Source organism: Bos indicus x Bos taurus, chromosome 1 (genome assembly GCF_003369695.1).
Source record: "Bos indicus x Bos taurus breed Angus x Brahman F1 hybrid chromosome 1, Bos_hybrid_MaternalHap_v2.0, whole genome shotgun sequence".
Classification (NCBI taxonomy): Eukaryota; Metazoa; Chordata; class Mammalia; order Artiodactyla; family Bovidae; genus Bos; species Bos indicus x Bos taurus.
The window spans coordinates 53518687-53533020 of record NC_040076.1 but is presented as its reverse complement, the minus strand read 5'-3'; the positions used below and the strand labels follow the sequence as shown (position 1 = coordinate 53533020).

At 40.8% G+C, this 14334-nt stretch overlaps 1 protein-coding gene across 1 annotated transcript in view; it reads left to right on the top strand.

Moving 5' to 3' along the window:
- Positions 1-14334, top strand: part of MORC1 (MORC family CW-type zinc finger 1) — a 151708-nt gene that overhangs the window by 129060 nt on the left and 8314 nt on the right. Inside the window, 3 exon segments of the mRNA XM_027550561.1 lie at positions 281-427; positions 8652-8739; positions 10231-10284. Coding sequence (XP_027406362.1) covers positions 281-427; positions 8652-8739; positions 10231-10284 — 289 coding nt within the window.

Sequence of the window (14334 nt, the reverse complement as noted above, 5' to 3'; positions counted from 1 at the left end):
CTTCTTTCAACAAATAAGAGGCAAGTGGTAGATGACTGCTGTTGTTAAAAATAAATTACTGCCAATTCTGTTTAATTGTGGTTGCCCAAAAACCTTGAAACAAGATTTTTTAGGAATAAACAGTATTCATATAATTGAGAATTGCTTTTGTATAGCTGTGTAAATGACAGTTTTCAGCATTACATTTATGTCCATGCATTGATTTGTTGTATATTAACACCTCATTTATTGTGTATGATTTCCACTTGGAAATTCTAAACCTCAGCTTGTTTTTGCCCAGTATGCCAGTGGAAGATTTAAATCCAAGTTCTGGATATAAAGCCAGAGTTTCTGTGAGTGGTGATTGTAAAGTTGCTTCTGCACTGACAGAATCTTCTCAAAGCACGTCTGTCAAGGAAACAGTAAGAAAACTGACATCTAATTTAAGGTAAAGATATTTACCTGCTTTGTTGAATTTTCTAAGCAGTGAGAACTCCTGATTTTCTTTCTCTATTGAGTGGTAATATTATTGAGAAAATTCAATAAAATGACTTTATGACTTGTCTCCTAACTGCACTGATTTAGATATAGTGTGGGTTACATGTCTTTTGAGATCAAATTATTGTCACTAACTGTCCTATTGTTACATGGTACAGCAATATAGTGGATGTTAGTTTTCTCTCCAGTGTAATAAAAAATCAGAATTTGTAAGGATAGAAGATAGGACAGAAAGGGCTATTAAAAACAAAGGAATGAGGGACATTTATCATGAAGGGGGAAAAGAAAATTCTTACTGAATTTCTCCTTCCTTCTTCCTTCCCCTCTCCCTCCTTCCCTCTTTCTCTCCCTCCCTCCCTTGTTTCCCTTCTTCTTTTTTTTTTTATTCTGCCTCACTAAGACCCTCATGGGAAATAGATAGGGAAACAGTGGAAACAGTGTCAGACTTTATTTTGGGGGGCTCCAAAATCACTGCAGATGGTTATTGCAGCCATGAAATTAAAAGACGCTTACTCCTTGGAAGGAAAGTTATGACCAACCTAGATAGCATATTCAAAAGCAGAAATATTACTTTGCCAACAAAGGTCCATCTAGTCAAGGCTATTGTTTTTCCTGTGGTCATGCATGGATGCGAGAGTTGGACTGTGAAGAAAGCTGAGCAGTGAAGAATTGATGCTTTTGAACTGTGATGTTGGAGAAGATTCTTGAGAGTCCCTTGGACTGCAAGGAGATCCAACCAGTCCATTCTAAAGGAGATCAGCCCTGGGTGTTCTTTGGAAGGAATGATGCTAAAGCTGAAACTCCAGTACTTTGGCTACCTCATGCAAAGAGTTGACTCATTGGAAAAGACTCTGATGCTGGGAGGGATTAGGGGCAGGAGGAAAAGGGGATGACAGAGGATGAGATGGCTGGATGGCATCACTGACTCGATGGACGTGAATCTGAGTGAACTCCGGGAGATGGTGATGGACATGGAGGCCTGGTGTGCTACGATTCATGGGGTCGCAGAGAGTCGGACACGACTGAACTGAAGACCCTAATGACATTATGGCCTTCTAAGAAGTCTTTTTTGTAGCTTTAGATACTGAACTTATTGAAAGAAATTAAGTTTTACTTTTTGCTTCAGTGTAGAATCTTATTATTCGTGGGCATGGTTAATGAGGGATTTAAATGTCTGGATCTCAGTTCTCAAAGGATGGAGTTGTTGTTCAGTCGCTGTGTTGTGTCCAACTCTTTGAGACCCTATGGACTGTAGCCTACCAGACTTCTCTGTCTGTGGGATTCTCCAGGAAAGAATACTGGAATGAGTTGCCATGGCCTCCTCCTGGAATTTGTTCAGATTCATGCCCATTGAGCTGGTAATGCCATCCAATCATCTCACCCTCTGTTGCCCCCTTCTCCTCCTGCCCTCAGTCTTTCTAAGCATCAGAGTCTTTTCCAATCAGTCAGCACTTCACATCCAGTGGCCAAAAATTGGAACTTTAGCTTAAGCATCAGTCCTTCCAATGAATATTCAGGGTTGATCTCCTTTAGGATTAACTGGTTTGATCTCCATGCTATCCAAAGGACTCTCAGGAGTCGTCTCCAGCACTACAACGTGAAAGCATCAATTTTTTGATGCTCAGCCTTCTTTATGGCCCAAGTCTCACATCTGTACTACTGGCAAGGATGGAGACATGAGCATAAAGTTCAAAGTTCAGAGATTTTCCAAGTAGGGACCAAATATAAGGGGCTTCACAATCAAGCCAAAGAAGTTACTATACAGAAGAATGCCCTCAGATAGGTGTCATATGAGAGGGTGGGGGTCAGGAGCAGAAACACCACTAAGTTAGTACAGCCAATTGGTTTGGTTGGGCTTCACAGACTGTGAGCAGCCTGGATAAGGTAAGAGATTTTTAGCAGAAGGAAACATACACTGTGCTCTAGCTGGAATAGTATTTTCCCTTAGGACACTGACTTTCTTATCAGAGACTGACACAGTCTTCCTGAAGAAGAGAGTTGGCAAAGAATGCAAACAGGTAGGAAGAGAAAGGTGAGGTAGGGCATATATATAGGGAGCCAGGGCCCCTACTCAGGCCCAGGACAGGGTCTAGGGTCCTGTGTGTGAAAGTAGACTGCAAACCACTGGAAGACATGGATGCCATTCTGTAGTTGCCCTGGGCTTTAGGGAAGTCTCTGTGGCAGCATCCAGGGCCATGGGGCTATACTACATGAGCATTAAGGCCCACCTGCTCTCCTTTAGGAACATATATCTAATGCCTATCCTGCCCCAGGTGAAAGAGGGAAGCTCTTGTTATATGTAGGTGAATCCACTTTGGACTTTGTATCAGGACACATTTTCACTAATGACAGTAGGAACCCAGTGACAAGGTGTTGACCAAGGAATGAAGTCAGAGTGCTGCATCCCTGAACACTAAGTCATGACCACCAACTCTGCATGTTGCCTGGGTTGGCAAGCTTGTACTAGCATGGGAATAGAACAGAAGGAAACCAGACCTCAGGACAGTACCAGTATCACCCAATGATATGGTGGATGTCAGTGTCATATTGCCGTGGCCTACAGTATAGTCCCTAAAGAATGGGATTCTCCAACCATTTTCTTGCCTTCTGTCAGTACTTGATCAGAAGTTTTATGTAAGATCCTCATCTTTGATGTTGGGTAGCCATAAATTTGAATCCTGGATTCTTACTAGTTATAAGATTCAGGCATGTCAATTGGTCCCTAAGACATGGTATAGTATACAATAAATTATATATGAATATGCCTGTGTACATCTGAATAAATATGTGCATATTATTTTAAAATGTATGGACAATGTACATGACATGTCCAATGACTGGAACATTGCTTCAAGTGAACCAGGCCTTCTTGATAATAATAGCTACCATTTAAAAATCATTATTATTTTATTTTATTCATTCACTCAAGTGGTTTGTGTACATTAGCTCCTTACACAAACTTACAAAGCTGATATTATTTTTAACTATTTTTTTTTTAAAGTTAAACTGAAAAAGAGAAACTAGGGAGCTCCCTAGTGGTTCAGTAGTTAAGACACAGAGCTTCCAGTACAGGGGGGCCTGGTCTCAATCCAACTAAGGCCCCACATGCTACATGGTATAGCCAAAAAAAAAAAAAAGGGAGATAGAAACTAAGTAATGCTTGAAGTCACAGATATAATTACACAGCTACCAAGGACAGGGCTGTGTTTGAGTCCAGGCTCCCTGATTTGGAATTTCATCCTCTTAATCACAGTGTATACACACACACACACACACACACACACACACATATACACACACACATACATACATACAGATGTACAGACTTACATATACACACACACACTTTTTGTAATACATACACACATACAGATACCACACATGCTTTGCTATCTCTACACTGTAAGCCTGGAGAGACTTGCCTGGTTGTATTGTAGTAGAGTTTGGATGTACAACTACACATTATCATTTTCTTTATTTTTTTACTTGTCTAATTTTTGTTCTGCATCTAAGTGTATCATTACTGTTCATTTTAATGAGTTACGTGTGATCAAAAAGGAGATGATCTGATTGAGAGTATTAAGAGTGTAAGGTGCATCCAGTTCTATAATTAGGCATCAGTAGAAAATTAAAATTTTCCAGAAACCATCTCCCTAATGAACATACAGAATCTTTAGTACTTAAAATCATCATACTATTATCAACTGAATTCTCTGAAAGCCAAATGAATTAATAAATAAGCTCCTTTCTATACTGGCTTGAATTTTTTTGGGGGTGATTATTTTATAAAAATATTCACTGGGGAAAGAATTGTACACAACACAAGGTTTTAACTGGAATAAAAGGAGCTCCTCACTTACTGATTTTCTCTTTTGCCTTTAGCAAGATGTAGTGTGTTTTCTTAAATTTCACCAGTGAAGAAAAATTTCTTGTCTTCTGTGTTATGTTTCTTTTTTTCCTCCTTATACTGCACTGTTCTATTGTTTGGTCCATATGTTAGTCCTTGTGTTAACTAGACGTTAAATTCTTCCAGACATGAAGGTTTTGGTGGTCGGTCTACAGTGTGGAGGGCACCATATTCTTTATAATCATGATTGTCCACCAGACTTGTCTTGCTTGTCACAGATGAGAGAGCAGTCAGTTCCTTTGCAGGGTGTGGAGTGTTCCCTCCACTTGGGTCACTTTGAATGTGACATCTTTTTTATCCCTTTCAACACTACTAAGTGGGCCTTGTCCATTAAAAATGGTAGTTCTTATTGTCCATTTTATCACCTGATTATGCTCAGTTTAGCATTTTCCTATCTTGCATTATTTTTTGTTTTATGTGTATTAATTTGTTTAATCTGCAAATATAGTAACTGCTTTGAAAACAGATTGAGTCTTTCACATCGTGTCTAACATATATTAGTAGATTTTCAAAGAACACTTTTAATTAAATTGAAGGGGATTAATGTAAAGAGCAGTGAATAATATTTCTGGATGTTAAAGTATTTTCAAATAATGGGGTGCACCTGAGTTGTGTTAGTTAGTAAGAGGTAAATAAGGTAAACTGAGATCCAGATTGCTGAATTTTGTCAGATCCTAAATATTGAAGCAGTATCAAATCTCAGATCACTTTCAACGACAACAGTAATATTTTTTATCTACTTACTATGTGCCAGGCACTGTCCTAAGGGCTCTGCATATGTTAACTCACTTAAACTTTACAACCTCCCTATAAATAGATACTTTCATTATCCCTATTTTACAGATGAGAAGCTCTGAAGGATCTTTAGGATACTTATTTCTTGAGCTTCCAAGAAGAGAGATAATGTTATTAAAGACAAATTCCTGATTTTATTATCAAGTTTCAGGGTAGAACTATGAGTAAATGCTCCAAGGGAAGAAGGGGTGTTCCTGGTGCAAAGACTCCCCAAGAATGGTGGCACTTGGTTCACGTGTGTGTGTGTTAGTCACTCAGTTGTGTCCGACTCTTTGTGACCCCATGGACTCTAGCCTGCCAGGCTCCTCTGTCCATGGGATTTCCAGGCAAGGATACTGGAGTGCCATTTCCTTCTCCAGAGGATCTTCCCGACCCAGGGATCGAACCCGAGTCTCCTGCATTGCAGGCGGATGCTTTACTGTCTGAACTACTAGGGAAGCCCACTTAGTTCATGAGCCCGCTCAAAATACACAGCATCCACCTGGATACTCCAGACACCACTTTATTCCTATTGTTTTGTGTTGAGCACCTCCTTGTGGGACCTTCTGTGGATTAGAGGATCACTATCTCTGTCTTAAAGGGAACCTAAAGTTTGAGGATGGAGAGAGGTTTGATGAAATATATCCTCAGGAACAAAAGAAGGTGTCATTGAAGATTATCGTTGAAGAAAGGGACTCAGGACAATAAATAAAGGAATTTTTAAAGAGCTCTTAAGCATCTACATTCAGATCCTACATTTGTGATTGTTGGTTGCTTACCCTCTGTTCAGTAGTGTCTAACAGTTTTCCTGAATTAATTTTTCAGTAAAAGGAAAATGTGAAGTTCTGTGTGTTTGTACTTGCAAACCACAGGAGCAGCATATTAATAATTTGTTTTCTTTGTCAGTCTCATGGGACAGAATCCCCAAGGGAAGAACTGTTTAGCAGAAGCCATGCGGAGAAGAGGGTACAAAGCTAGATTCTGAGGTCCCAGAGGGAGAGGGGCAGAGAAGGAGACTGGAGGTCGGGTGGGGATGTGCTCAGTTTCTCAGCTGTGTCTGACTCTTAGTGGTCCCATGGACTGTAGCCCACCAAGCTCCTCTGTCCGTGGGATTGTCCTGGCAAGAATACTGCAGTGGGTTTCCATTTCTGCTTCCAGGGGATCATCCCTACCTGGGGATCGAACCCATGTCCCCTGCATCTCCTGTGTTGGTAGACAGATGCTTTACCACTGATCTCTCTGGGAAGTCCCAGGGTAGGGATGAGGGTCCTTAACAATTAGAGAACCAGAGAGATTGAAGTAGGAATAAATCCTCAATCAAAGAGCTTCCGTAAGTATTATATGAAGTTTTGTATATAAAGCCTATAGCAACATTAAACACATTTTTAGCACTTTAGAGAGTGGATGAATCTGACCAGGGCTCTCAATGCCATCAAAAAATACTCAGTTCTCCAGCATTTCTTTTCCTGCAATTCTTTTTTCACAGGCTGAACCCCCTGCCCCTCCAGCTGGCTAATTCCAGCTCTTCCTTCCTTGGGGCTTCCCAAGCACAAGGTTGGGCCCCTCCTTTAGGTAACCATGAGGCTGCATTCTCATTTTAGCCTCTGTGACACTGTATTGGATAGTTTGCTTCCATAGAGAATGTCTGCATTCTCTACTAGGCTGAATTCAGTGTAATAAGATTATATTGGGTTCCTAGCATGGGGGCATGATGCCAGTCTCTGGAAAGTGCCACTAGAGACAGGCTGGGTTTTAGTAGAGGTTTGGGAAATGTCTGTGGAATGAATGAGCTTGAGGATACTGAGAAAATACAACCATGACAAGAGCTATTTGTAACAAGTGATTCCATAAACCTTTATATAAAGTGTTTTACTTTAAAATAATCTTTCTGTGTGTGTGTGTGTGTCTGTCTCTTTACCTCTCTGTCTTTAGTACACATGTGTGAGACATTATTCAGACTATAATGATGTTTCATGTAAATTTTGATGCAGAGATTTTACAGATTGAGAATAATCCAGAACTGATTCAGAACTTTGTCTCTCCCCAACCTGCCCCTTTACCCTCTCCCACTACCCACCACATGCCACCACCTCCACATATTTGTTTTTCTAGAAATACTTCCTTGGAAGATTACTGACTAGCTCTAAATCTAAACCCAAAAGAATTTATACCCACCATGAAAAGGACCAGTGCATAGATGAGGTTTCAACCCTGTGTTCGTATTGGAGGGGAGGAGACTAGATTTAGGGAAGGAAAGGGGTGGTTTGTATTTAAAAACCTTTCACCACTTCTGCTTCACCAAACCCACCATAAACTTGACCACAGGCCCCCTTTCCCAGGGAGTCTAGTTGAAGCTTTTATTTCTATGCCATCTGATTTCTGCTCAGCTCAAATACCCAGAAACTCCATTTCATCTTGCCTCCTATCCACTCAGCTTCTTACTAGCCAGGCAAATAATTCTGAGGTGTTGTATGTGTGTAAAAATCCTGAGGAGTTTTAACTTTTTAGATTAAATCTCCTTAAAATTACAAATGAATATTGCCACCAATAATATACTTAAAATACTGGGAGTGTAAATTATGTAAGAGATGTTTTTCTTTGTGTGCCAAGTTATTTTATAATTGAAAAAAATTTGTAAATCCCTTGGAAGTTCTTGGAATACTTCAGCATAAAACATTATTCACTTTTAAGATGTAGCTGTAAATTTCTAGATGTCCTGTTCTCCCAGGAATGAAATATGTATCATTTATGTGATTAATCCTAGAAAAGTCATAACACTAGAAGGACAGAGTGCTGCTGCCTTTTGACAAAATGAAACACCTGTCAGAACAATGACCATTGCTGTCTAGAAAAAGCTGGGTCCATGCATGAGTTCTTGAAATAGTCCTGGATTAAAAAATTACTCCAGAGAGTTAAATTCCTTGAATTTCTTAGGCAAAAATCAGTCAGCCTATTGTCAGCCTCTTTTCCTCCAGGAGATTTGCAGTGTTGCCTTGGACCTCTGCCAGGGAGAACATTCAAGTAGGTGCAAGGGTCTTCTGGACTGCTTGGTTAGGGATGGGTATTGTGAGCTCATACTCGCTTGCTTTAATCAACATCTGAAGATAAATGCAGATTCACGTGCTGTTGTAAGAAATAATACAGAGGTTTCCCCTGTACCTTTTATCTGGTTTTGTAACATCTTGCAAAGCTATAGAACAATATAACAATTAGGATATTTGGCATTGACACAGCCAAGATACACACTTCCATCCCTAAGAGGATTCCTCGTGCTGCCCTTTTACAGCACAGCCACTTCCCTGTCCCCACTACGAAAGTCAGTGCCTTTTGTAGAACACTTTGATGCCAGTGATAAAAACTATTTGCCAGTTATGAATGTTTATCTTTGCCAAGATAATTTCACAGAACCCAGGAGACAGATCTATTTCTGACAGATGAGTGCTGCATCTCTTTTCTTGGTGTATTCCCCTCTCTACTGTGCTTACGTTCCTAGGGAGATTCTTCTGTATTTTTTTCCTGAGTATCAGCTACCATCAGAGTTTGGCCAGGCATCTCTGGAGGAACTTACAGCATGTTCTGAGGTAAGCTGGCTTTTCTTAAACTTTGAGATGACATAATACCCTGAATTGAATCTTCAGTGAAGAGGTAAAGGGTTACCTAGAATAGATTTAGTGAATTAGGAACTTTATACCAAGTGGGTGGCTGAGAATTAAAGCTGCATTGGAAACTAATGTGGCCAAAGTTTAATTAAACTCTGGGAAGATTGTACAGACTGAGAGTAGTTGGTCACTGAGATGGAAAGAGACAGGACATAGTCCTTGACTTCCTTCCCTACACCAGAAATAGTCCCTGTTCCTTAGATACTGTCCCTCAGCCACCTTTTATGAGGAGCCAAGTAGAAGATTGGGTTAGAATCAGTAAGACGTCACAGGGAAGGATGAGGAACATTGTATCCATATTTACACAGTCTCCTCTCAGTGGCAATACTATATATGATGAGAAGGAAAACTTTGACCAGCAGCTCCCTGGGGCACACAGGATGAGCATGGCACTGGCTCACAGGGGGCAGTCCCCGAGCTGCTGAGTCCCAGCAGGCTGGGCTGAAGCTGAGTGAGGGGTGCGGGCCCGAGGCCACCAGAGCTGCTCATGGGGCTGGAGGAGGCCCACTGGGTACACGGGGTTAGGGGGCTCCGTCTCCAATCTCATGCCTGGTGTTGCTTGTGGAAAAGATAGATGCACGTGAAAACGTATCAGTGAAAAGAGCACCACATGATAATCTGCAGAGGTGCCACATGCCTTCATCTGATCCTGGATGAAGTCCTGCATCATCGTTTCTGCTTCTTCACCATCTACTCTCACCTCATTCTCTCCCGTGGAGCTTGACTCCATGACTTCACTGGGACTGTCTTGTCAGGCTACCAGTGACCACTCTCCTGACCAATGCAGTAGTCACTTCTCTTACCTGACCTCTTGGAGACATCAGTGCAGTTGACCACTCTTTCTTTCTTGGAGCACTTTCTTTGTGTAACTTCCATGACAGCACAAAATTTTCATTTTCCTGCTTCCCTCCCTCCCATCCTCTGTGCTGGCAACTTCTTCTCTATTTGTTTGCTAGGCATTGGCATGTCTGAGGGCTTGTTCCTGTACCACTTTCTTCTACTAAATGTTTCTAACCTCAACTAGTCTCTAACTTTAAATACTGACCCATGTGTCACTGTCTCTCCCCAGATTATTTCTGTTGTGTCCCCATCCATGATATCCTAACTCCAACTTCTTTATTTATTGTTAATCATTTACTTTTCCCTCTCCTTGATTTTCTTTTCACTTGCAAATTTTTTAAACCATATTATATAATGTAAGCTATCTTAATAATTTTTAGAATGAAGTGAGGTCTACTGTAGGTAATTAATTTAATTCGACTTGGACTTAAAAAACCCATAGTACCAATATTGGCAAGTTCTAGGCTTTGATGCTGTGTTTATACTACTAGATACTTACATGCTGTAACTCAGCTGTAGACAGCTCATTCTCTAAAAGTTAATATCCTGTTCTGTTATCATTTATGAAAACAGCTGGAGCAGTGCCCAGAACAGACAAACAAAAAGCTGAAAATGTGTTTCAACCAGGTAAGCTTCCTTTCAGTGTAGTCATTTATATTCTAAATGATCCTGTATTCCAAAGGAGAAATAATACACATTTCCAAATGTTACATTTGAAAGAAAATCAAATTTGCATTCATTTATCAAGACTTAGATTAATGTGTAGCATATCAGATGTCACAAAGCAACATCTTTTTGAATTTTAAAGATGTAAATGTTTCCAAACCATACCGCTTATGAAACACTTGGAATTGGACTATATTTTGAACAGGAAATATGACATTCGGAGTCTTTAAGAAATAGACTCATTGAATCTTTGATACACTATGTTAAATCAGAAATCATTTGTGTGTTAACGTCCTTATTTTGGACAATATGATATCTCTCTGGGTTTTTAAAATTCTATCAAGTTTTTTTGGGTTTATGATCTTTCTATTTTAAAAGTGGCTATTAGTTCATTTCAGATCAGTCGCTCAGTTGTGTCTGACTCTTTGCGACCCCATGAACCACAGCAAGCCAGGCCTCCCTGTCCGTCACCAACTCCCGGAGTTTACCCAAACTCATGTCCATTGAGTCGGTGATGCCATCTAACAATCTCATCCTCTGTCATCCACTTCTCCTCCTGCCCTCAATATTTCCCAGCATCAGGGTCTTTTCAAATGAGTCAGCCCTTCTCATCAGGTGGCCAAAGTATTGGAGTTTCAGCTTCAACATCAGTCCTTCCAATGAACAACCAGGACTGATCTCCTTTAGGATGGACTGGTTGGATCTCCTTGCAGTCCAAGGGACTCTCAAGAATCTTCTCCAACACCACAGTTTAAAAGCATCAATTCTTTTAAAAGCATCAATCAGTGCTCAGCTTTTTTAATAGTCCAACTGTCACATCCATACATGACTACTGGAAAAACCATAGCCTTGACTAGACGAACCTTTGTTGACAAAGTAATATCTCTGCTTTTTAATATGCTATCTAGGTTGGTCATAACTTTCCTTCCAAGGAGTAAGCGTCTTCTAATTTCATGGCTGCAGTCACCATCTGCAGTGATTTTGGAGCCCCAAAAAATAAAGTCAGCCACTATTTCCACTGTTTCCCCATCTATTTGCCATAAAGTGATGAGACCAGATGCCATGATCTTAGTTTGCTGAATGTTGAGCTTGAAGCCAACTTTTTCACTCTTCTCTTTCACTTTCATCAAGAGGCTCTTTAGTTCCTCTTCACTTTCTGCCATAAGGATAGTGCCATCTGCATATCTGAAGTTATTGATATTTCTCCCGGCAATCTTGATTCCAGCTTGTGCTTCCTCCAGCCCAGCATTTCTCATGATGTACTCTGCATAGAAGTTAAATAAGCAGGGTGACAATATACAGCCTTGACGTACTCCTTTTCCTATTTGGAACCAGTCTGTTGTTCCATGTCCAGTTCTAACTGTTGCTTCCTGACCTGCATACAGGTTTCTCAAGAGGCAGGTCAGGTGGTTTGGTATTCCAGTCTCTTTCAGAATTTTCCACAGTTTGTGGTGATCCACACAGTCAAAGGCTTTGGCACAGTCAATAAAGAAGAAATAGATGTTTTTTCTGGAACTCTCTTGCTTTTTTGATGATCCAACAGATGTTGGCAATTTGATCTCTGGCTCCTCTGCCTCTTCTAAAATGAGCTTGAACATCTGGAAGTTCACGGTTCACGTATTGCTGAAGCCTGGCTTCGAGAATTTTGAGCATTACTTTGCTAGCATATGCTGCTGCTGCTGTTGCTGCTAAGTCGCTTCAGTCTCTGTGCGACCCCATAGACGGCAGCCCACCAGGCTCCTCCGTCCCTGGGATTCTCCAGGCAAGAACACTGGAGTAGGTTGCCATTTCCTTCTCCAGTGCATAAAAGTGAAACGTGAAAGTGAAGTCGCTCAGTCGTGTCCAACTCTTCGCAACCCCATGGACTGCAGCCCACCAGGGTCCTCTGTCCATGGGATTTTCCAAGAAAGAGTACTGGAATGGGGTGCCATTGCCTTCTCCGTCCTAGCATATGAGATGAGTGCAATTGTGCAGTAGTTTGAGCACTCTTTGGCATTGCCTTTCTTTGGGATTGGAATGAAAACTGACCTTTTCCAGTCCTGTGGCCACTGCTGAGTTTTCCAAATTTGCTGACATATTGAGTGCAGCACTTTTACAGCATCATCTTTTAGGATTTGAAGTAGCTCAATAGTTAATGGCAATAAAAGAAATTAAAAGGAATTTTAAGAAATTCATCCTTAGTCCCAACCATTCAGAGATCACTGGTATTTTTTGGTGTATTTCATTATCATCTTTATCTCAGCAGATGCCTTTTTTTTTTTTTTTTTACAGTTTTCTTAGAATACTCTGTATCTAGTTCTTAAAGATTCCCTTGGTGGGGGAGGGGAAGAGAGTCCATAGAGTCCTTTGGCTCTACTGGAGAAATACCTCAAAATCATATGCCCTCAACTTCCTTAATTCACACTCAAGGGAACTGAGATTGCAAGGTGTGAACTTGGCCCAGCCAATACAAGGGATTAGCACTGGAGCCAGTGCCACCGTGGAAGTTCCCAGATACTTCATGGAGGCCACAACAGTCTAGAACTTTCCATGGCACCAGGATCAACGTTGAGATGTTTGGACCCCACTGACACTTCACCTGTGTTTGCTCCAACAGGTGTCCCAGCTCCATCACTAGCACACATACTAGCATCTTCTTCCAAGTGCTTATGTTTACAGCCGTCTTCTGGAAAGCTCTCATAATAACATGAAAATCTATAAAGACTGGGAGGTGAAGCATGCTCCTTGAAGTTGTGTTCAGTATAACTATAAGCAGAGGCATCTCCTTACCCCTTTTGTAGGGAATGGAGTACATTTGAATATTCATGTTTTATAAATGAAATAGAATTGGGAAGTAAGTTCCCCGAAGCATGTAACTAGGCAGACTTGAAATGAAAATTTGAACCTAATCTAGATTTCTTCTAAAAAGGCTATGTCACAAAGTGTTTGGATTTTAGGGTGTGTCTAAACGTAATACCCCTGTTGATATATTTGCCTCTGATGTCTCTCCCTGAGCGTCTGCTGGCCTGTGATAAGCAACTGGAAATGAAGGAATATTGTAACTCTTATTTTCTCATCATTGTTCAACTGAAAAATGAATTTATTTTCTAGATAATGTTTTTTTGAGAAAGCTGCAATTGAACACTTTCAGCATGAAGACTTAGCTGTCAGCGTTTCCTAATTAGAATAAAAGACAGCCTTTTTATCCAACATATTTTTTATCTTATTCTAGCACAGTACTAATATTTTCATCAGTGAATCTAACCCTGTGATTGACTAAGAGTCACTAGTGCCAGGCACTAAACTAGGCTTTTACTTATGTTGCCTCATTTAACTCTCACAACACCTGGAAGGTAGGTGCCACTGTCTCCGTGTTAGTAATAGGGAAATGGAGAATCAGAAAGATAACATTCCAATGTCATGATGCAAGTAAGTAGTAGATTCAGGGTTGGAACCCAGATTTGTCCCGCTGCAGAGCTCTTTTCACGACCCCACTTTCTTCCATCTCATTCTTATCCAGACTGTAACAGTTCATCCTTAGAGAATTTTCAAGTATTACTTGTAGTAGGTATATTACAGGCTTCTCAGGTGACTCAGTGGTTAAGAACCCTCCTGCTATGTAGGAGACATGGGTTCAACCTCTAGTCTGGAAGATCCCCTGGAGAAGGCAATGGTAACCCACTCCAGTATTCTTGCCTGGGAAATCCCAAGGACAGAGGAGCCTGGTGGGCTATACAGTCCATGTGGTTCCAAAGAGTTGGACATGACTTAATGACTGAACATCAACAACAACAGGTATACTACAGCTTCTCAGCCTATTGGTATAAAAGATTCTTGTTTACTTACTAGCCACCTTGACATTACAGGACGACTATATGGGGAGATACTGACAGTAAGATACGGTGTGGGGAGGGCATGTGGTAGGCAGGTTGCTCAGTGTCCCACCAGGAATTGTCCCAAGTCTGTGGTAGCCAGCTTAACAAATTGCCAGTAAGGCTCCTGGATCTCTCAACGGATCTTTATCTGTTGGTT